At 43.6% G+C, this 22,780-nt stretch overlaps 1 protein-coding gene across 1 annotated transcript in view; it reads left to right on the top strand.

The window, feature by feature from the left end:
• TLL2 (tolloid like 2) overlaps window positions 1–20,147 on the top strand; it is a 53,547-nt gene extending 33,400 nt beyond the window's left edge. Inside the window, exons 10-20 of the mRNA XM_031064023.1 lie at window positions 645–761; window positions 4,180–4,325; window positions 5,263–5,458; window positions 8,030–8,155; window positions 9,884–10,044; window positions 11,390–11,570; window positions 12,857–12,982; window positions 13,794–13,921; window positions 14,703–14,916; window positions 15,945–16,195; window positions 17,359–20,147. Coding sequence (XP_030919883.1) covers window positions 645–761; window positions 4,180–4,325; window positions 5,263–5,458; window positions 8,030–8,155; window positions 9,884–10,044; window positions 11,390–11,570; window positions 12,857–12,982; window positions 13,794–13,921; window positions 14,703–14,916; window positions 15,945–16,195; window positions 17,359–17,493 — 1,781 coding nt within the window. The 3' untranslated portion in view covers window positions 17,494–20,147. The remainder of the gene's footprint in view (window positions 1–644; window positions 762–4,179; window positions 4,326–5,262; window positions 5,459–8,029; window positions 8,156–9,883; window positions 10,045–11,389; window positions 11,571–12,856; window positions 12,983–13,793; window positions 13,922–14,702; window positions 14,917–15,944; window positions 16,196–17,358) is intronic.
• The last annotated feature ends 2,633 nt before the right edge of the window (window positions 20,148–22,780 follow it).

Below are 22,780 nucleotides of genomic sequence, written 5' to 3' on the forward strand. Positions count from 1 at the left end.
TCCTGCTGGCAAAATCTGGGAGTTTACCAGTGCTGGTACATGCCAGAGAGCTCAAAGCTAGGGTAATCATGGAGCAAAATGTCTCCTGGTCTCTTTCTCTTGAAAGAATTTAAATTACTGCTGAAGCTTAATTGGGGTTTGTTGAACAGAAAATGAGAGAAGTGATTTTTTCTCATCAGCATGGCCATGTCCTGCCCTTGCTTTGACTTGGAGTACTTGCTCCTGGGTGCAAAGTGCTGAGGCGTTTTCAAGGCTTAGCAGGTGGAAAGGACATTCCCTAATGCCACATCTCTAGAAGGACAGGGAGATGCTTCCCCACCATGGTAGTGCATTTGCTCAATTACATGATCAAGACAAGAACCCTTTTGAATTTACCAGGGCAATAGAGGCTTCATCTGTAACTGGATTATGCTTCCAGCTGAAGAGAACTTTAATTCGCTTAATAATGGAAAAGAATATGAAATAATGAAGGAGGGGACACAGAAACATTTTCAAAAGCACAACTGATGGGAGTGAAAGGGTGTTTACACAAGCACACTCCTTTACCAAAGACTCTTTGCTTCCCAGAGTCACAGGTGCCCATTATGCTGTGCTGTCCCTCAGGAGATTGTAGAGATCTTTATTGTCACTTTCTTGCCTTCTAGGTAGATTTTGTGGTGACAAGATTCCTGAACCAGTAATCTCCACGGACAGCAGGCTGTGGATCGAGTTCCGGAGCAGCAGTAACATCCTGGGCAAAGGCTTCTTTGTGCTCTATGAAGGTACAACCCTTAGCCAGAAGTCTGCATTGTAGGGAGCAGATGGAACAGGATGCAGGGTTTTATGGGATCAGCAGAAGTTCTGCTGCTGTGGTTAGATACAGCTATACCCTTGTTTTTATGGGAATTGCCAGATTTTGTGGCTTGTTTCAGTAGACAAGGCATGAATTTTCCAACTATATTATCACGTTTTGAGGGGCACAACAAGATGACACAAAGCAATAGCTTCCATACTTAGGCCAGGTTCTGTTTGGTCTAACCAGCCTCTGCAAGCAGCAGTGTATGGAGCAAGAGTTTCTTTCAGTATTTTAACAGGCAAAGTTCTGTTTGGGATCATACCTTTTATATCACTTAATACAGATTGTCTTGGGGTGGTTTTGTTTGGTTGGTTGAAGTTTTTTTTCTCAAGTTCAAACATTAGTCTTTTGTTTCTCCTTTGTATGTTTTACTTCCAGAAAATTGGAAATTAGCATGTCAGATCTTCTACAAGTCAGATATTTTAGAAACTTGCGTAGCACTGAGATGATGAAACCACTTCAGTGGAGGAGCAATACTACCAGAGTCATTAAAAATCAGTAACTTCCCTTTTCCATATATGCTTGGGGTTTTTTGCAGTAATGATTCTAAAATGTATTAAAAGCCCTCATTGTTTTCTGGGCAGCAGGCGTTTTTTTAGAAATACCATTGCTGTCAACAGTGTTGAGGTTGACTGTCTTGATACCGACATTGCATCATCTTCTTTCTTCAGCCGCAGGAACAAGCGTAGTGTTGGAAGCCCAGTGCCCAAGTGTCCCATAAACTCATGAATAACGATGCTAACAGAGGGAAGTGAAGCAAACATGGGACTGTTGGGGAAGTGCAAATAAAGCATATGAGGATTTCACAGCAGTTTGGGGCTAACAAATCTGTTTCACAGGAGAAATATCTGGTTTCTGCAGGAATTGTTGCCCCAGAGACAGAAGTAGCTTGCCTGATGTTGGGTTTTTTTAAACATCTCTCCTGAAAAGCAGCTGTTGCCTGGAGCATGTGGTTTGTAACACCCCCTTTATGGTGGTTTGTTGGAATTAGAATTGATCAAATTAGTGTGTATGGCATCATCCTTCATATTGCTAAATGGTATTGGAAGAAAAAAACAGTTACATTGGCTGCATTCCAGAGTCACTTTGCAGAGTGACTTTGTTTTCCCTTGACAATTTCCCATATTTCCTGTTGATTAATAAGTGATCCCTAAAGATTCAGTAAATATGAGCTTGCTTCACTTGATTTTTGAATAGAGCAACTGAAGGTAGAATGTGATCTAGTGGTCAAACAAACTCCAAGTTCATATTTTCCTGCCTCTTCAGGAGTGGCTTTTTATATAACCCTTTTCTACAAGAAATTTCCCATTGTAAGGCTGCCAAATCCATGGCTTTGCCTGAGAGCAAGCACAGAGTATGACTGGTGTAAACCAGCTTGTACTACAGACACAGTGATGGCTCATTGCAGTTTCGTTCTTATCTCTGGATGATGAAGGGAATGCTTAAGCATTGGATATCTCAGCCTCCTCTTGTCAGAACAGCAGGTAGAGAGATTATCTACATGTCTCTCCATAATTTATTTGCTGAAATAGGGGATTTTCCAAAAGTCTTCTTTAATCCCTATTTCCCTCTTAGGCAAGTTCTGATAATGCCCTTTGGAAAGTGGCTTGCTCAGGTGTTTTGTAACTTCTGTGCTTAGGCAATAAAGGTAGCTTTTATTTCCAGGAGGGATTGCATATAATTGTTTAATTTTCTATCAAATTTGTCCAAAATCTTTCTCTGATGCTGTAAGTTCCTCTTTTTCTTTTGACCTCCGCCCTCAAATTTAGCACTGCTTCTCTGTCTTCTGCTTTAGTGACAGTGTATATGAATGCTCATGCATGTGAACTTTTCTGGAAACTGTGGGTGAGGACTGATTTTTTGGGCTTGGATTCCTCCAAGTCTTGGCCCTAAAGTTTTCAGAAGATAGGAGGAAAGAGGCAGAAGCATGCAGCCACATGACAGTAGAATTACTTGATCCTAAATGACAGTTTCTGTAGTGAAGGTGTCCTCTTAGTTCAGTCATTCTGTTCCCTTTCTTTCATGAGATTTAAGATGGGAAGATGTTGGTGGTTTTGCCCTGCAGCACTGCTGACAGCCCTGAATGTGCTGTCATGACCATCTTCTCAGGTTCTATCCGTAGATGTTCTTTCCGTTTTGCAGTAAGGCTCTTCCAAGTATAGTTGACACTCAGCTGTATGTCAGTGTGAACTTCTGCAGTGGATAGAGAAAATATTATTTGTTGGCTGTCAGTTTCATGGCTCTTAGAAAAAAAAGTCCTCTGCTCTTGAAGGCCTCTTTCTGTTGGGTGGGAGAGTTTTTTAAAGGGTCCTTCAGAGGTTTTCTCAAGCACCACTGGTAGCACTGAATCTGTGAACTCAAATTGCAATCTAAATTGTGCTCTGCTGCTGAATTTTTGGGTGCAACTTTTTGGTGGTGCTTCAGCACTGATTCTGTAAGACAGTGGTTAGCTGCATTAATGAAGCAGTGCTTTTAGTTGGGTTACATTAGCAGCTTACAATGCAAGACCAAGACAGTGTTACCCAATGCAAGCAATCTGCAGGACGCTGCATGGAGACCCATATCTGAATTGCAATGCAATTCCTTGTGGGGAGAAGCCAAGGGTGAGGATGGTTGATATCTGGCAGGTGTAATTGCAGTAGCATCTCTCTTGTACTTTCTGCTGGTGCTTTTTGTTTCCTTGACTTTAGGCACAGCCAAAACATTCATGTGGTCTGTAGATGTGTGTTGTGCATTATGGGTAACACAGGTTTTAGCCTGTGATCTTACTTCCATTTCTTACATAGTCTTGCAGACAATTTTGCTGAGCTGCTGTTGTCTTCAAGATATTCCCCACTTTTGTATTAAACTATATTTCCATTAAATTTTCTATTTTGGTATTTAAACTTACTCTTATATTTGGCAGTAAAACTTAATTTTTCATGCACAGCAGTCAGCCTGATGGTCTGGTGGCAAACAGCTCAAGTTGTGCTTGTTAATATTGCCATCGTGTGGCTGGATTAGATTTGCAACTTCTCCCTTCTCCCACACCCTCACCCCCAACTTTTCTTGGTTCTTAGTGCTGGTAGGAGGTTTCAAGGAAATATGAAGGTGAGCAGGAGTATGAATAACAAAAATGTATAAAAAAATCTCTGTCCCAGTGAGCTCACCTTCTGAGGACATTAGGACAGCAAGATAGGAGACACTGTTATAAGACAAACTGTTAAAAACATCCATGACTTGTGTGATGCCTTTGTATAGCAAGCAATACTGAAACAGATTTGATGAGAAAGATGTGTATGGAGTGGGCTTTACCTGGAGAGAAACTTGCAATCTCATGGGTTTGCTGTTTCTTTTTTATGAAGCTGTTTGTGGTGGAGAAATACACAAAGATGCTGGCCAGATCCAATCTCCCAATTACCCAGATGACTACAGACCTTCCAAAGAGTGTATCTGGAAGATCACAGTTTCTGAGGGCTTTCACATAGGAATCACATTCCAAGCCTTTGAGGTGAGAAATGTCATTGCATGTTATATTACAGATATTATTTTGCCTCTACAAACACTTTAAAATGAAGAAGAAAATAATAATAATAAGAATAGTAATAATAAAAAAATTGTTTGACTACTTCAGAGTACCATTTACCTTACCAGGTGTTTGCTCAAAGATTTTGATTTTTGAAGTTTAAAATATGCTGAGTTTTCAAAACCTGTTACTCTAGACAGAAGGAATTAGAAGGAACTCAAAAGTGTTGGTGATGTTAGATAGGGACTCATGAGTCCTTAAATTTTCACTCTGGTCAAATGGAAGTAAATGGTCACAATCAAAAAAAAACTCTTGTTGGTGTCACTGGGAATTGTCAGATTGCAGGATGTGACTCCCCAAAGGAACATTGTGTTCCCAGATGGCAGACAGACTTTGAAGAGGTCACACAAAGTTTTCTTCTCCTGGTTGTAGGATGTCTTACACTCTTAGCTACATGCCAGTGATCAGTCTCTGATTGCTGATGTTAAGTCACAGACAGGAGTGAGCAGGACCTTGGTTGGTGCCTAAATCTCATCCATCCCACCAGCTCCTGTGGCTTGTGTACACTCACCATGCTTGTCCTGTAAAGGGCTGACACTACTGCCTCACCATGGCTATTTCTTGAGCCTTTTTGTTTGCAATTGTTCTGCTCTGTTTCTTACAGCTTCCCTTGCAGAAGCAGTTTGTAGATGGTCAGGGACTGGGTTTCACTGCAGGATAGCCATGAAGCAGTGGCAGAACTGAGGTGTGCCTAGGCTCGAATGCAATTTGAGCTGCAGAAGAGCTCAGTGGCAGCCACAGCAAGTACTTGGCTGTAGCCAGTTGTTTGGGGAGCTGGTCTGTGGCCAAAGTCTCACTGTGTCAGTAGGCTGGCTGAAGAACTCTCACTATGAGGTACAGACAGACACTTTTCCCACTGCAGATTGAGTGGCACGATGCCTGCTCCTACGACTACCTGGAGATCCGAGACGGCCTCACTGAGCAGAGCCCCCTCCTCGGCCACTTCTGTGGCTACGAGAAGCCAGAAGACATCAAATCCAGCTCAAACAAAGTATGGATGAAGTTTGCATCTGATGCAACCATCAATAAAGCAGGCTTTGCAGCAAATTTCTTTAAAGGTATGTGATCTAATACCTCTCACAGTCAAAGCTGGGGACAATTCATCCCTTAAGCTACTGCCATCCACAAATCAATTAATTCTATCTATCAATTCACACATTATCATTCTATCTACTTGTACTTAGGATTTTTTTGAACAATTTGTTTGCAAATATCAAATTTATGTACAAATTGCTTTGAGACTGTAGAGGGGGTTGAGGCTTAGGCAGAAACACCTCCTCCCTGATTAGGACAGAAATCAACTTTGCTGGGCTGGTGTCAGCATAAATGTTGATGGAATGGATGGTTGGAATGTCACCTCCATTTAGCCATACCAGAGGACACTGACATTTTCGAAGTACTAATACTGCACAAGGAATGTTAAAAACAGCTCTCTGCTTAAGTTCTATTCCAAAAGAAACCTCTGGAGAGAAGATGAATCTAAATGCAAGTAGAGTCCTAGTAAAAGAATACTGAGACCTTTAGGAGATTAGGAGATGAATGTATTCCTAAACTGAGATTCTCCTTAGGAAGATGTAAGACTAAGATTTTAATTTTTTTTTTTTTTTTTAAGATCTAGACCCTAGAAATGGTCCTTTACCAGCATCCTGGTGACTTCATAGAGGCAAGAACCAGATATCTAACTGCTTGGGAAAATACCTGTGGAGCTGCTGGGGGTCAGACAATCATGTTTATCTTAGGTTCAGTGGCACTTGTACAGAAATAATAGTTGCAATGCCAATATTTGGATTGCATAAGTCCTTTATTTCTACCTTAACTTTTGTCTCGTATTAAGAGTATCACGGTCTATTTATGTTTCTCAAATTTTCAGGAGGATATACTCTGTGAATTAAACTTTATTTCATGAACTTAAGACTTAAAACAAACAAACATGTCAGGGCTCAATCCCCTTGGCTCAGACTAGTCTATCCTATGAATTCACTTATTTACCATTCAAAGCATAAAATGTCATCATTTATAACCCATAATTCTCAAACCATGCACTTAAGTGAAGAAAAAAAAAGGTAAATAAAGTTTAATTCGCAGATTATATTCACCTGTAAATTTGAGGGGTCTTAATGGACTGTGACAAAGGGTGATTGCAAGATCACTGGCAAATACTGTCACACTTGATCTCAGTCCCTGGACAGGTCTCACAGCACCTAGATTTCCTTGTTTAAGTTTCTCAGGTTCCATAAAGGCTCAGAGAAGATTTCCTAAAGATCTTTTGGCCCGTTCAGGAGTGAACAGTGAATTGAATGCTATGCTTTGTGAGACCATGCAATGGTAATGTCTAAGTTTTCAGAGAAAATCAACCTGCAATCAGCTTAGAGGGTAAGCCATTGGTCACACCCAAGATGCATTGCCAGGAAGATACGGAGAGCAATTACCTCATGCCCATGCAGTCAGGTAATCCTGGATACCTCCAGGATTATTCTTGTTAGTTGTCTTAATTTTGGCAACAAACTGTTTGTATCATTGAAGCTTATTTTTATATGGTTGAAGTGTTAGTTCATCTACCTGGAGCAGGGGAGAAGAATGAGAAGAAGCAGCAGGGTCATGTACTGCCTGTGGCTCCTTATCCCCTCCTGCCTTTGCACACCCGTGGCTTTGCTGAAGGGGCTGAGTGTAACTTGTAGGGGTACAAGGCAGGGGGAGAGGGGCTTGGAGTGAAGTTGAGCCAAGAAAGGGAAGCAGAAATATGTTTTCTGTAAGTGTTTTAACGTATTTGTTTTCAGTTTTGGTTTCCTCATGCCTAAACCAGCACTCCAATATTTATATTTATTGGCAGTAAATTAAGTTAAGTTCCCCAAAATTGAGTCTGTTTGAACAGAATGGTAATTGGTGGATAATTTGTCTGCTCAACCCAGAACTTTCTTGCTCTTATTCTTCCTGTTTTCTTCCTCGTTCCATGGGAGCGGGAGGCCAGGGAATGATCCAACAGCAAGGTGGGAGTTTGGCTGCTGGCTGCGGATAACCCACCACAGCCGTGTTAATAAAACCATCTGTTAAGTGGTGCATGTGGTATCAGGGGTCAGGGTGAGAAGCCAGGGCCTATCTTTGTATTAAAATGTCCATTCAGGTTGTTGAGATGTGATTGAAGAACCTGACTTCAGAGTCTAGGACAGCAAGAGTGCCTGTGAAAAGGCAAATACTGGCGTGTCCCGCCAGCTCATTTGCAGCACCCTGTTCTACGGGGTATCACCTCCCTCAGCTCCATTACTGCGTGGGCCATAGTGGGCTGCTTCCTGGTAGCTCAAGTTACTCAAGAGGGTGAGGAATTTAAAACAAACAGCACAAAGCCCAAAAATGGCATATGGGAACAAAAGGCCATGAGGTCTTTACAGGTGACAGTGTTTTCCTGCTTGTGTCTAGAAAAAGCACTGTTTGCAAGTAGCAGTAATGGCAGTCCCTTATGGTTCTGGTGTTAGGAGTATTTCAGCACTTGTGAGCTTTGCTGCAGTGCCTGCTCCACAGCCTTGGCTCAGCAGTCAGGGCTCTGTTCCTTCTGCCCAGAAGGGCTGCATGAGGGATATCAGGGTGTTTGGGTGGTCAGGAAAGTGCTACTTGCTCTAGTTTTCTCCTGACAGAGATGGATGAATGTTCTCTGCCGGACAATGGTGGGTGCGAGCAGCACTGTGAGAACACACTGGGCAGTTACAAATGCACCTGTGAGCCTGGCTACGAGTTGACAGCTGACAAAAAGAGCTGTGAAGGTAAGTAACCCACAGATTGAACCATCTGACTCTAGGAGAGGTACTACAGCTATAAATGGAATTGAACAGTCTTGGAAGTGATTTTCCTTACCCCTCCATCCTCTTTACTTCACTTTGTTTTCCCCCAGCTGATATTTTTGGTTTTGTTAATAACATCTTCATTGAAAAACAAGTTTTGGTTCAAAAAACCCTGAAAATGCTCTGATTTATACTGCTAGTCATCCCTAAAGCCAGTTGTCCTTCATGGCCAGAGGTTGCTGTTCAGACCAGATCTCCCACAGTGCAGCATGAGGGAAGCAGGCATTACAACCTAACCACTGAGTGCCCCAAAACTATTTGAATCTAACACTGAATTTATTTGTTTTTCGTAAAGAAATTTACTTCATATAATAAAATATCAATGTTTTGTCTGCATGCAAAATAGGCTTTTCCACACTGAAGAGAATTTTCCTCCCTTCCTCTTATATGAAGAAAAAAAACCCCATGTCTATAATAGAAGGTGTTTGTGTCAGCTTTCTAGAGAGTTAATCTCATGCAACAAGTGTTGCTTCTACCAACAATACAGCTGTTGGTGTGCTGAGAATCCATCCATTGTTCTTGTCTCAAAACTCTGTCTGTGGGGACATTTAGGGAACTCCACATGCTATCAGTGTGCTCTCAACATCACTTGGTTTGCCCTGACTTCTGCTTTTGTCAAACTCTTTGGGTAGGAGTGCTGTGGACTTAGTGAGGGCAGTCAGGTGTGTGTAAAAGGCTTCTGAATTTTATTTTTTTTTTCATAATTACTCGCAATTTTAGCAAGCCAGTTCCTAAGTTGCTATAACTTGGCAGGGTTTTTTCCTGAACTTCACTCTTAACCTCCTATTTTAAACTTCATTTGTGGGCTAAACAGAAAGGATAGTCTTTGAAACTGTAGCAATATACATCAGAGTAAATTGCTTTTTTTTCTCCAAAACCACTTGCTTGCTACTCTATTTATATTGAAGCTGCTCCCGTGGGTTAGGGTTAGTCCTTTTAATGCAGAGTGATGCTGGGAACAAGATATAGAAAGCTTTTATCCCTGTGGGTTTTGAAGATGTGGCTATATCTCATTATTCTCAAGAAACAGCAAGGAAAAAAATGCTTTGTTGCAAATAGAATTTTGCAGCAAATTGAGATTTACTCCTTTGAGGTAATAGTCCTGCGCTCCCACAAGAGGATGAAGCTGAGATGTCTTAAATTTTTAAAGGATATGGGATAATACAGCTAAGTCTTGACTTTGCCTTCAACTTTCCCTAGAGAAGATGCATGCTAAATGTAATAAACCACTGAAGAGTTGACAGGAATGTCTTCCCTATGATTCCATTATCTTGTAATTGTTCCATTACTGATAAACTTAAAATAGTAAGATTTGTAGCACTGTGTGTAGGTGAATTTACCAAGCTGGGCTTTACAACTGTGTTGTGCGTGTCAAGTCAACTCATTCACAGTAAACCCAAGGACAGAGATTAAAAAGGAAATTAAGTCTTACATGGTGGCTCTCAGGGCCATAGCCTCCTTGGGAGGTGATTTACTGCAGGTGAAGTTTGTCTTCTTCACACTTCCCAGCATTTTAAGCCTATTCTGGAGGCTGGGATTTGAAATGTGCCCCCTGCCAGGATCTGGTTCATTTGCTAGTTAACACTGTGGCCCAGTCTGTGTGTCTGAACAGAACCAAGTAAAACTTGTGTTCATTTATTGCCTCTCCAGCTGCCTGTGGGGGCTTCATCACCAAGCTCAATGGGACCATTACTAGCCCTGGATGGCCCAAGGAATATCCTACTAACAAACACTGCGTCTGGCAGGTGGTGGCTCCAGCCCAGTACCGGATCTCTCTGCAGTTCGAAGTGTTTGAGCTGGAAGGCAATGATGTACGTAACCAGTCCCTGCATCTCAGAGGTGGGACTACTGGCTAAATCAGAACTGGATAAATCCTTGGGGTACAAGGAGGAGGAGGAGGCTCTGTCTTACTGGTGGAGCTCCTGGTTGTTTTCCCACCCTCAGTGTAATTACACCAATGACAGTGACTGTTCTTGCAGTCTGGATTTGCTTTCTCTATAGAGTGGAAGGATTAAAGCTGTTCTGTTATAAGTGGTTGCAATGGTTTAACCCAATCTGGCAACTAAACTCCACACAACTGCTCACTCACTTTCCCCCAGTGGAATGGGGGAGAGAATCAGAAAGGTAAAGGTGAGAGAAACTCATGGGTTGAGTTTAACAGATAAGGCAAAACCACTCATGCAAGCAAAGAAAAATGAGGAATTAGTTCACTACTTCCCATGGGCAGGCAGGTGTTCAGCCATCTCCAGGAGAGCTGGGCTCCATCACACATATTAGTTACTTGGGAAGACAGACAATGTCACTCCAAATGTCTTCCCTTCCTCCTTCTTCCCTCTACTCACCCCCACTTTATATACTGGGTATGATGTCCTGTGGTATGGAATATCCATTTGTTCAGTGGGGATCAGCTGTCCTGGCCATGTCCCCTCCCAGCTCCCTGAGCACTCCCAACCTCCTCACTGGTGGAGCAGTACAAGAAGTGAAAAAAGGTCTTGACTCCGTGCAACTCCTGCTCAGCAGTAATAAAATGTTTTGATATTATCAAGCCTTTTCTCAGCACAAATCCAAAACATAGCCCAGTGCCAGTCACCGTGAAGAAAATTTAATCTAGCCCAGCCAAAACCAGCACAATGGGCTTATTTTCTCTACTAGTTTTGCATAATTGTAGGTATTTTCCATCCCTAATAGGTGTCCCGCCTCCCACCTCCCCAGTGCTGCTTTTGCAGGAAAATAGTTGGAAATGAACAATGAAGTAGAGTTCTTCAATTCTAAAGGAAGTAACAGTAAAAGAATCTGTTCTCTGCCATGCACGGTAAAGTTTGAGCAAAGCATTCAGGTCTGAATTTCCCTACTGTAAATGGGGCACTTCCATAACTCAAGAGGCTGCTAAAGTTCATTCAACAGTGTCAGGTTCTTGGGTAAGGTGGAAATAATTACTTTTGCTAAATTCAATGAACCTTTCCTGTTTTGAAAAACACACCTATCATTTAAGACCAGGGCAGCAAGCAAAGGGGTGAGAAAACTGACAGAGGAGGTTTTGGGCAAGTTAGGAGTGTATTTGAGTTCAAGGCTGTCTCTGTTCCTTCTCTGTCCCCTTCCTCTGAAATGCTCTCTTCCAAGGCAACAGAGCTGAGAAATCTCTTCCTCTCTTGGCAGGTCTGTAAATATGACTATGTTGAGGTTCGTAGTGAGCTGGCTTCTGATTCCAAGCTACATGGCAAATTCTGTGGCTCAGAGAAGCCTGAAGTAATCACATCATATGGCAACAACATGAGACTGGAGTTCAAATCTGACAACACGGTCTCCAAGAAAGGCTTTAAAGTTCACTACTTCTCTGGTATGTGACTGTATTCTTTCACTTGCTTACCTGTCTCTGACTGAACCTCTTGATTTTGGTGAACTTTCTTCAACATCCTGTCAGAGCCTGACCTGGTTCATTAAATCTAAAAGTATGGTTGCTCTGTTCTGTGTTACCTTCGTCTTGGGTTCTCAGTGCAGTGTATGGTCCAGTTTCATAGAATGGTGTCAGCAAGATGCATGAGTTCCATCAAAGCCTCCAGTCCTTCTACAGCAGGAAGCAATGTGGAACTTAACCCTGGAAGTTATTTCTGTCCCTAGAAGATAGAGGAAAGCTTTTTCCTCTGAAGCTAGAAGATTTTGAAAATTTCCAGTAGTGTTCTATATAGTAATCATTCCCATCAAAGCAGTGTGTACTAGTGGAAGCTATTAATCCTGTTCTCAGTCCTTTGTCAGTGGTGTACCTTGTTGGCAGGCACTTCTGGAGGTTACCTGTATGTCATTTGGAAGCAGAAATTCAATTTTGTTGTGTCTCTTCAGCAGAGGCCTAGGAGTATTAATGCTTTTGAGGAGAATGATCAGGCAAAATGGCCTTGAATTAGGACAGGTGCAGAGTAGAATTGGGACTAAGGGTTTGATTTATTAAATTGTACAGGAAGAAGGATGAGGCGGGTATGATTCATCTAGAAATATGTTTGCGAGCGAGGAGACAATAATTTAATGAGATCTAGGGAGGGCATTATCCCAAGAAAAAGTAGAGATAAACTTCTCATACATTAAAGTGGACAGGAAACCATGAGCAGATCCTATGCTCAGAAAGTGAGACTGAGGAATGCATAGTCCTGAACACACAGGAGTCAAGATCCACTGGGACATATTTCAGCTTCAGGGAGCAGCTCATACCTTAGATCTTCTTCATCAGCTGGCTGTTTGTGCTCAGACAGAGCTATTTAGAAATAGAGGCTCATCAGAGCACATGAGAACTTGAAAATATGAACTAGATTTTTACCTCGGCTAGTAAATTTGTGTGATGATTTTCCTGGGCTCTATTATTAAAGAATGAGATGCTGCTCTAGGTTTCTTTTAGACAGGAGTCTTTAACCAATAATTTACATTATAAAATAGAACACATTTGTGATACATCTTATGGAATGTGAGGCAGTTGAAGAGAAGAGGATCTGGGCTGAAAAGACGACTGGACTAATCCAGCAGTAGAGTTGGAGGTTTGCATTGCTATCTGCCAGCCTGGGTATGGGGCTCCCAGCTGGTGACTGTGGTAGCCTGTGTCGCTGTTAACTCAGTATTTGTTGGTTTGATCCTGCCCAGACAAGGATGAATGCTCCAAAGACAATGGTGGTTGCCAGCACGAATGTATCAACACCTTTGGGAGCTATGTGTGCCAGTGCAGAAATGGCTTTGTGCTGCATGAAAATGGCCATGACTGTAAAGAAGGTAAAGTCCCCACTCCTGCCCCCGGGAATGCCAAGGTACTCCAAACATAGTTTGGTTCATCTGTTCTGAAAGGAAGTTTGTACAGCTTACTAGGCAAGGGCAGTGGAAAAGCCCCAACTAGCTACAAAACTGGCTAGAAATAGGACCATTCCCATTTCCCAGTCTTACTCTCTATATTCCCACAGGGGATGGACAGGGTGGGGATGAGAAATAAGACTTGCAAAAGGAGCAGTTGTGAGACATCATCATTAGACTGGTCACTGCTGCTTCATTTAATTATTATGTTTGAGTCAGAAGAGAAAGGATGGGCTGATCTAACCATTTGCTGGTGCCAAAACTACCTTTCTTCCTGCACCCCTATCCCTGCTATGTGCTCCCATGGCTTTCCTGTATGTGGTCTGTGGTCCTTGTCTGACCTCTCCATGAGCTAATAAAGCTCTCCAAATTGGCAAAACAATGCAAGGCTGAGATAGCACCAGAGTCAACACTTGTGGAGGGGTTGACATCATGGCCCTGGGAACAGGGCAGATGAGGTGAAGGACCAGGAGGATAGATTAGGGTGTGAAGACATAGGTTAGGTTAATGAGGCCCAGGGGAGTGAGATGGTCCATTTCACCATCTGCCGGGTTAGCTCAAAATAAGTACAGGACAAACCCACCAGAACTCTGGAGTGATACTAAAAGGTCTTGTTTGGTGACTGAAGCCTTCCATATCTCTGCCCTGCAGAGGGTCTCAGTGGGCAGAGAGGACCATGTGGGACACTGCAGGGTTCCATGTGAGACTTGCCCCAATGCGATTTCTCTCTCCCAAGCTGGTTGTGAGCACAAGCTGAGTGCTGCAGAGGGAATGATGAGCAGTCCCAACTGGCCTGACAAGTATCCCAGCCGGAAAGAGGGCACCTGGGACATCTCTGCAACACCTGGCCACCGAGTGAAAGTAGTGAGTAGCCAGAGAGCGGGCATGTGAGGCAAGAAGCAGGCTGGGTTGTGAGCAGCTGAAGTGACTTCCCACCGTGTGAGTGGGAGGCTGATGCCCTCAGGTCCTGTTTGGGGCTCTTGGAGGAGAGTTTTCTTGGAGGCTGCCCTGGCTTGCAGAAGGGCAGATCTCAGAGGGACACAAGGCAGAGGGGAGGCAGCTTGGAGGAGACTCCAGCAGATGACAGCTGTAGAGTATTTCCCTCTGTTAACAGATGGCATAAATGCCCTCCCACCCCTACCCCTCCTTGTGAGCCACTCTCTTGGGGCCATTTCTACATAAGGTGGTGGCTGAGCGAGCCCCCACCCCCTCTGAGGGAGAGGTGTCAGGCCCATTTTACAACATGGCCTGATGCAAATGGCAGGACATGCCCAAAGCTGTGCAGGTGGCCCATGTATTGGGGGAAATAATCCTTGTGCTGAGTGGAAGTGATATTACAGAACTGCCCTTCTGGTGTGCTGGGCAGAATTTCCAGCTGGAAAAATAAGTGTTATAAGGCTTGCAGTTGATAACTGTTGTCATGCATCCATGTGAGGGAGCAAGGCTGAGGCAACACAGCACACTTATATGGAGTTCTGATCTTTGCCACCTTGAGATCACTCTTCTCTCAAAGCAAATTATTCTGTTTTAGTGTGTGGGGAGAGTGGGACAGATGTACCGTTTGATCTGTTTCTCACTTGCCATTTCACTGTATGCTAAATAGTCAGATTTACAACTGTCTTAATTCTCCACATTCTTGCTCTAGACCTTCAATGAGTTTGAGATTGAGCAGCACCAAGAATGTGCCTATGACCACTTAGAAGTGTATGATGGGCCCAACAGCAAGTCACCTGTCCTTGGCCGCTTCTGTGGCAGCAAGAAACCAGACCCTCTAGTGGCTTCTACCAACAAGATGTTCCTCAGGTTTTACTCTGATGCTTCTGTGCAAAGGAGAGGTTTCCAGGCAAAGCATAGCACAGGTAAGCTTGTTACCTGCCAATACCCCAGTGCCAAAAGATGTCATCAAGTGTCACTACATTTTTTTGCTAGGTAAAAACAGACACATCTTTGTCCTAAATAAGCTTAGCCTAAATGTTAAGTGGTGTACATTCAGTTCCCAGACCACTGCCAGTGTCATACCATAAATACCAGCGCCCATAAACAGCTACAAATTCTCTTGGTATCGGACATTCCTGTTCAGGCTCTTTTGTTAAATTTGAGGTATTTGGTTGAGCAATAATCCCTTTTGTTCCACATCAACCACTGGAAAAGGAGGTGATGCAATTTAGCCCATGTATTGGCCCACCCTCAGAACAGGCCCACATTAGATTGATTGTAGCAGAAGCAGAGCTGTGCTGTGGACAGACACAGCTTGATCCTCCTATCTGTGCAGCCCAGAGGTGGGTGTGTTGTGCTAACATTCATTTCTTTGAAATCCCTGCCGCTGTAAACAGATGAAACATGCTCAAAGTGGCCATGCACGTGACACTGGTGAAGAAGTGTCTTCCTCATTGGCTGCAGGAAAACTCTGCTAAAGCATGCACATTCTACACAAACGCAGGGCTACTTTTGTGCATTGTGTGGGCAGAAAAGGATTGTTTTGGTCACCAGTTTTCTGATGTGCTTCCACTTCCTGCTGACAAAATACTTGGGGTCAGAATTTCATCTACAGGACAAATGCAAAGAGCGAAGTGATTGCTTTCTAATACAATAAAATTTCCCAGAGTATGTGTCAAGAACCCTATCCTGCAGTCTAAACTGATCGCCTCTTTCCATGTGTGTTCTTTACCAAAAAAAACCAAGTTCCTCCAAACTCTGTGGGTCTTTGGATTCATGGGTGACTGTAGAATTCACTGGTTTATTGTAGTTTGGTGCAGTGTTTAATTACCTTTCCTATTGCACTTCAAGCTGGAGGTCTTCTCTGCTCATGACTGACCCAAAAGTGGGATGGGTCTTTGTTGTGACTAAGAACGTTGAGAGACTATTTTCTGTCCTTTTCTCCCTTCAGAGTGTGGTGGGCTCTTAAAGGCTGAAGTACAAGCTAAGGATCTGTATTCCCATGCTCAGTATGGGGACAACAACTACCCAGGTCAAGCCAGCTGTGAATGGGTGATTGTAGCTGAAGATGGTTATGGGGTGGAGCTAATATTCCAGATATTCGAGATTGAGGAGGAGGCTGACTGTGGGTACGACTACATGGAGATTTACGATGGTTACGACAGCACTGCACCCCGCCTGGGACGCTTCTGTGGCTCGGGGGTAAGCCATGAGCACAGTGATTTCAGAGGGGTCGCTGAGGGGGCCAAGGAAGTACCGTCATACTGTTTTTGGAGAGGGGCAGCTGTCCAAACTGGTACTGAGAATGCTTTGTGGCTGGGTTTTGCTTCTTTCCCTTCCTCAGGAGATCACAACCATTTTCTGTTACACAGTGTTGGCTAGAAAACTCTTCCTGACTGTCCTTTGTAGCCCAGGGCCATGTACAGCAGCATGAGACTGCCATGCTGCGGTGCCGCAGCCCTGCCATCAGTCTTGTGTAAATGTGGGAAATGGCTTCCAAAGGCCAGTTTCATCCTGTGTCGTTTCCTGGCTCAAGCCAAATTATGTTGTGGCCATGCAAGGGTGAACGGTGGAGGGACTTAGAGCTGTGTGATGCTTGCTGCCTTTAGGATGGCATCCTGTCTCTTAAACTGTCTCCTGCATCCCCATTACCAGGAGTGATTCTAACATGGGTAATGGTGTGTCGTTTTTGAAATCAGAGGGTCTGTGTTTGATTCCTCTAGGCCTTCAGCAATGAAATGGAGATGTGTCTTATTGAATTTAAAGAGAGACAATCGGGGACCAGATGTGTGGAAGAAGTTCTCACAAACTGGGGAAATGGTCTGGAAACCAAGGCAAACAAAGGCAGAGCTGCTTGGTGTGAAGAAGCTCAGGGCAGCTGGGTAGTAGTCTACCTACCTGCACACTGATGAATGAAAAATGGCTGGGAAAGGGAAGCACAAGGAGATTGCAGCAGGCCACGATAGTGTGGGACATAACCAGAATTGTCATGTAAGTTAAGTACCTGAGTTATTTGAACCCCAGGAGAGCCTCAGCTGCAAAACAGGTTCCAGTTTTCTCCTGAAAAGACAATGACAAATTAGAGTAAACCTGAAGACTGGAATGAGAATATTCCAGGAGGTCTGTGAAAAAAGCAGCTGGAAGGACTGGGGTTGTAGAGTGGACTGACATCAGTCTTCAAACATAGAGAACAAAGGAATGTGCTTAGGAAGGCAGATCAGGGCAGGAGGTACTGAGCATTCAAGTCTTCATGTTTACTGGCCAGTCTGTCTTCACTGTGGGCTTAAACTCTGGTGTCATGGTGCAGACAGCTATTTAGTCTCCATATTTGACCACTGTGTACTGTCTTCTTTCCTTTTGTGCAGCCTCTGGAAGAAATCTACTCTGCAGGGGATTCCATTATGATTCGTTTCCATACAGATGACACCATCAACAAGAAAGGATTTCATGCCCAATACATAAGTACCAAATTTCAGGATGCATTGCACATGAAAAAATAGTTTGACTGCTCCTCACAGATATTCCCCATATGAAGATTGAGACTTTTAACTGTGATCTTTGTCCTTTTTTTTTGTGCACTTGGCCAAAAGCAGTGTACATTATTTTCTGTAGCTAAAACTAAATCCAGTCTCAAAGGTTTGCCTCTGCAATTATTAGCATGACCCTTTCTTGTTAACTTACCCAGGACCAAAAAATTGTCTTTTAATCATACCTGCCAGGGCATAAACATTGTATTTTGCACAATTTATCATGGGGCTGAATGAAGACTGAACTTGAATTGAGAATAGCCTTCATCTCTTGCGTATCTTGTTTCTTGGTGACATTTCCCAAGCATCCACACGTGAGCTGTCTGAACATGTTTTCTGGAGCAAGTGTTTTGGACAGACATCCAGTAGGATTTTTTCAAAGGACTTTGTGAGCCACCCCTTCCTGCCCAAACTACTCTGTGCAATAAGAGAACAACCAGATGGCTGCGCCTGCATCACTTTTTCTGTCCTCTCTATTGTCTTGCTTATTGTTGAGTGGAGAGCAAGGCAGGGGACAGGTCTCTTCTAGCTACTTGGATTCCAGGGAATGAGGAGGACCCAGTATTTTGTTTGTAGTAATTGTCATGGTGTATGTTGAATGGAAATATTTCAATGCAGTGCCCAAGGCAAGGGTGGTGGCTGACAGAAATGTTGTGGTGAGATGCAAGGCAAAGCTGTGTGATGGTGGCAGAGCTTAGTGTTGACAGCCTCCTCTAGTTACACCACCGTGCATGGCAGCTCAGAGGGCTGTGGCAACAGTCTTAAATAAGGAATCTCTCCTTCTCACTCCACCCATGCCTGTTTTCTCAGCCTTCTTTACACTGCTTCCTTTCCATACTACCACTTCCCTGTGAGCCCTTCCTTTTCATAGTGGAGCTGCTCTCCCCAGGGCTCCCTACCACAACCTAGGGGTGCTCTGCAACTTCAGCTGGCCAGAACATCTCGCTGAAGAAAACACTGGGGCAGGGGAAGTCAGAGTGTCCCTGAGGCAGAGGGACACAGCCCATACTACAGGTCAGCTTTGGTGATCTCTGGGAGCCTGTCAAACTTGCAAGCTGCAGGCATGGGGCTAGAAATGGAAGAGTTCTTCTGGTTTCTGCTTCCTCCCCATTTGTCACTGATGCATGGCCCAGTCTCTTAACTTCACGGCAACGGTGCAAGTGAGATGGTGACTTTGACTTAGAGCACTTAGAGCTATAAGGCTCAGACATGTTCTTGTTTGCCTGTGAGAGCTACCCAGCCACAGGCTTGAAGAATTAACAGGTAGCTTGGTGCTTCTTTCAGAAAAAAAAAAAAAAAAAGGAAAAGTAGTTTTGGGGGAACCACTGTAACTGAGCAGTTGACATGGGAGGAAAAAAAATACTTCATTCTGAATGTTTCTTTAGGGCACTCATGGGCAATTATGAGCTAAAAGCTGAGGTATGTTAGCTTTAATAAAGTATTTATAATCCAAGGATTGCTATGTTTACATAACCATTGTGCTGTCAGGCTTTGGAGTGGCACCTCCTCTCTTGTGTATGACTGTGGAGAAGTGTGGGGCCAGTGCCACTGTCTGGCACAAACAACGTTCCTGGAGATAAGGGCATTTTCAGATGGATAATAAATAGACCCAGCCCTCTCCAGAAATCCTTGAACAGAATATGGGCCAAGTATTGTGAATACTAGGAGAAGCAAATGCATGAAAATATTTTCTTGCTTAAATCAAGAAAAGTAAAGTAATTTATGCCTACACACAGAGGATTATATGTGTATAAAATGTGCATGTAGAATACCAGTAGTCAAAGCCTTAATAAGTGTAATGTGAACAATACTGTACCATTGACTATAGCTTTATTGCAGGCTGTATAAAATCATGTTATCTCTGTTTTTGTTTTGGGTTTTTTGTTTGCTTTATTTTAGCTCTGCTTTGTTTATTTTTTCAAATTTTTTGGCCTTTTTACAGGCAAGACCTCTGATCTCAAGCTGTTTGACCATGCAGGTCTGGGGAAGTAAGCTCTGCTAGATGGGGTGTGCGTTTGTCCTTCTCTTCTTTGCTCCAGTTCAAGCAAAATTACAGTAACTCAGGTCTGGAAATAAAAGTGTGACATCAATCCCTGTGAAATGGAAGCAAAGTTTCAGGTGACAAGCAGCAGTTCAAGTTTTCTGACCTTTTAGTGGCAGCAATGATTCTGGAGAAAAGTGACTGTAGCAGGTTCCCGTGTACTTTAACATCTTTTTCTCCATGTTCTGGTAATTTCCCATACAACCCAGACTGGTTTGATGCAGATGCTTGCAATGTGGTTTGACAGATCTATGACACTTGTTAGTGTTCATCCAGGTGTCTTTTGTGACAGTGTGTTCACAAATATTGTACTGTGCATTCCAACCAATGATCTATGTAGAATATTTCTGCTGTACTGGCTGGACTTTACAGTCAATCATTCTAAATGAGTGAAATTTTCTTAAGAAAAAAAATGTCAAACCCTCTGATGTGTGAATATGTATTCTGGTCTTTGTGTGGTTTTACATTTCACTAACTAAAATAATTTTTAGAGGGGGAGAAAAAGAGGGTGTGGGGACAATCACAAATGTACCTGTGTCCAGAACAAATCTCTGCATTCATTAAAGACTGTGGATTCAGTTGTACATTCTGTTGTATGCATGCATTTTCCCCTTCCTCAAGGTGAGAAAATTTCTTACTACATTCCTTGTTCTACCAACTGTTGTTTGGGTCTGCTGGTAATACCAGGAAGGAATTTTCCTGTGGGTGTTTAGGTTTGTATTGGCTATTGCAATCAAGGGAGCATTTAGAAAGTGGGGCAGAGAAACAGGTTGGCCAGCCACAGGGCTACATTGTCCCATGTGTTGCTCACACTTTAGGGGGCTGAGATGCAGTTCTGCTGTGTTAAATATCAGGGATCGGGGAATTTGTCCGAAAGCATTTCTTTAAAGGATCAGCTCATTTGCTACACTACAACCCATGGCCTTTAGCAGCAGGTGCCAAAGACCCAGAGACTTGAAATTCCCTGCAAAGAACAGCAGGATGAGGTAGATGTTCCTTACTGCAAAGTTTTAGTCCACAATCCATGGCAGCAAAATGCTGCTAAGGCAGCACCTAAAATGCTTTTCTTCCTCTTTCTGTCCACTCCTTGATGTCTACCCTGATTGCTAAGGACCATGTCCGAGTTCTTTTCCCAACACACACCTAATTGATTAATATTCCACTACCCAGAACAGTTCTGTGGTGTGTGTCACAGCTACCCAAACCTTCATGGTATCTGAATTTCCTCCCAGCTGTTCCCAAAGGCAAAGCAGCAGCAGAGATGAAGTAAGGAATAAGCATCCCCATGTAGCCTCCTGCAGCCGAGTACCATGGCACAGTATGACCCAGTGGCGCAACTTACTTCAGATAAAGAATGATGCCTCAGACCAGGCAAGATCATTGGTCTCAGCATCAAGCCAGGAGAAATCTTCCACTTTGTCCTGGCATTTCCAGCAAATGCTCTGGCAGAGGAGGTAGTAGCCTCTGTGCCTTAAGTGCAATCTTACAGCCAGAAGCTACCTTATCTGCCATGCTGCTGGTGGAGAAGATATGGAGGCTCCAGTGCCCTGAAGCCCAGCTTCCCAGGTATGTGCCAGAGCCTGGATGTTCTGGGACCAGCCAGTTTGTCTGAGTCAGCCCAAGAGAAATGCCATCATCTCTTCTGCTTTGCAGGTCCTGCATGTGTTAGCAGGAAAAGAAGCTTATCCTAAAAGGAAGCACTAACCCTGATATTGGGCAGTCTGCTGTTACTGCATGCAGGGATTTTCCATGGAGAAGCATGAAATGGTGAGTGGGATTTGGGTCTTTGGATGGGAGTGGTGGGGGGAGGTCAGAAAGCAGGAGTTAGCTCTGCCTTTCCTTACCATGAAAGAGATGGTTTCAAATACCTGCTTGGATTTTAGCATCTGCCCTCAGCCTTTCTGTCCTGGAGGAATTGTTGGGTCTTGGGGCAGTTGGAGCAAAGAGGAGGTTGTGCCCTAGATTATGAAGAGGACCTCTGCAAGGTCATTCTCCTGGGCAGGTGTCAAGAGGGTGCTGTCATTGTTCCAAATGACACAGCATTATTGCATCCAGCTTAGGATATGTTGAATATTATCCCAAATATTATCCCCTGTGTGGTTGGTTATCCCCTGAGCATGCCCTGCGTTCTGGAGCTCTTTAGGAAGAGAACATTTTCTCACTGCCCTGTGCTTCTCATGCAGTTGTTTGTGAATTGTTGAAAGATGTTTGTCACGGTTTTGTTCATTGACTCAGATGAATCAGCATGCCAGTGGGCAGGAAGGACATGAATATGAATCATCCCCTCCAAGACCTCCAGATGTAAGCCATTTTTAACTTGTTCTGAACAAAGCACACATGCTGCTGGGTTGCAGGACTGGCTCTAAGGGCAGCCTTAGGCTAATGGAAACGTCAAGGTAATTTCCTCTCCGTTGTGCCTGGGTCTCATACATGACTGCTGTTTCTGCTTGCACACCTGTCCATTTGATGCAATCCCAGATGAGCAGTCAGCAATGGTTTACCATTGTTTTAGAGTACACAAGCATTAGAGCTGCAGTCTTTATGGGAACAAATGGAGGGACAAGGAGGGATGGACCTGAGCTGTGGGCAAAAGGGATATTTCCATCAAAGTAATTCTAAACATTTCCAAAGGGGGGTGGGAATGTGGCCAGAGAGCTTCTGCTACAGTGGGAATTCTTGCACACTGTTTTCTCTGCAGTACTCACATGGTATCTGGGTGCCGTGTGAGAACCAATCACAGAAATTATATTTTGCCACTAGGACTTTTGTATGACCATGATGCATGGGACAAGAAGTATCTATGTAAATGAAGATCAAGACAAACACAACAAACTGAACATCCAGACACAACCAAAGACCACAGGAACAAAGAGCCCAGGAGAAAGTAATCTGTGGTGGAACATTTTTATGAAAACCATCTGGCCTCTTACTGAAGGAATGGCACCAAATTGTAGCTGGAGGCAGAAGTAAGAGACACTACCCTTTTCCTAAATTAATTAATTTTAATAAAGAGCATCTAAATCCCTGCAGTGATACTGATGGTAGAAAAGAGGTGCCAGAGAGTTGGTTGCAGTCTCCAATGCTCAGGTAAGCGATCTCCTTGCAACAGGCTGCAAAAAGCATGAATGCATTCTTTTGATTTGGCAGACAGGCTGCAGGACACCCTTCCCCTCCAGCACCGTGAGCCTTCCTGACCGGTGGTGTGCTGTGACTGCTCTG

Source organism: Geospiza fortis, unplaced genomic scaffold (genome assembly GCF_000277835.1).
Source record: "Geospiza fortis unplaced genomic scaffold, GeoFor_1.0 scaffold130, whole genome shotgun sequence".
Taxonomy (NCBI): domain Eukaryota; kingdom Metazoa; phylum Chordata; class Aves; order Passeriformes; family Thraupidae; genus Geospiza; species Geospiza fortis.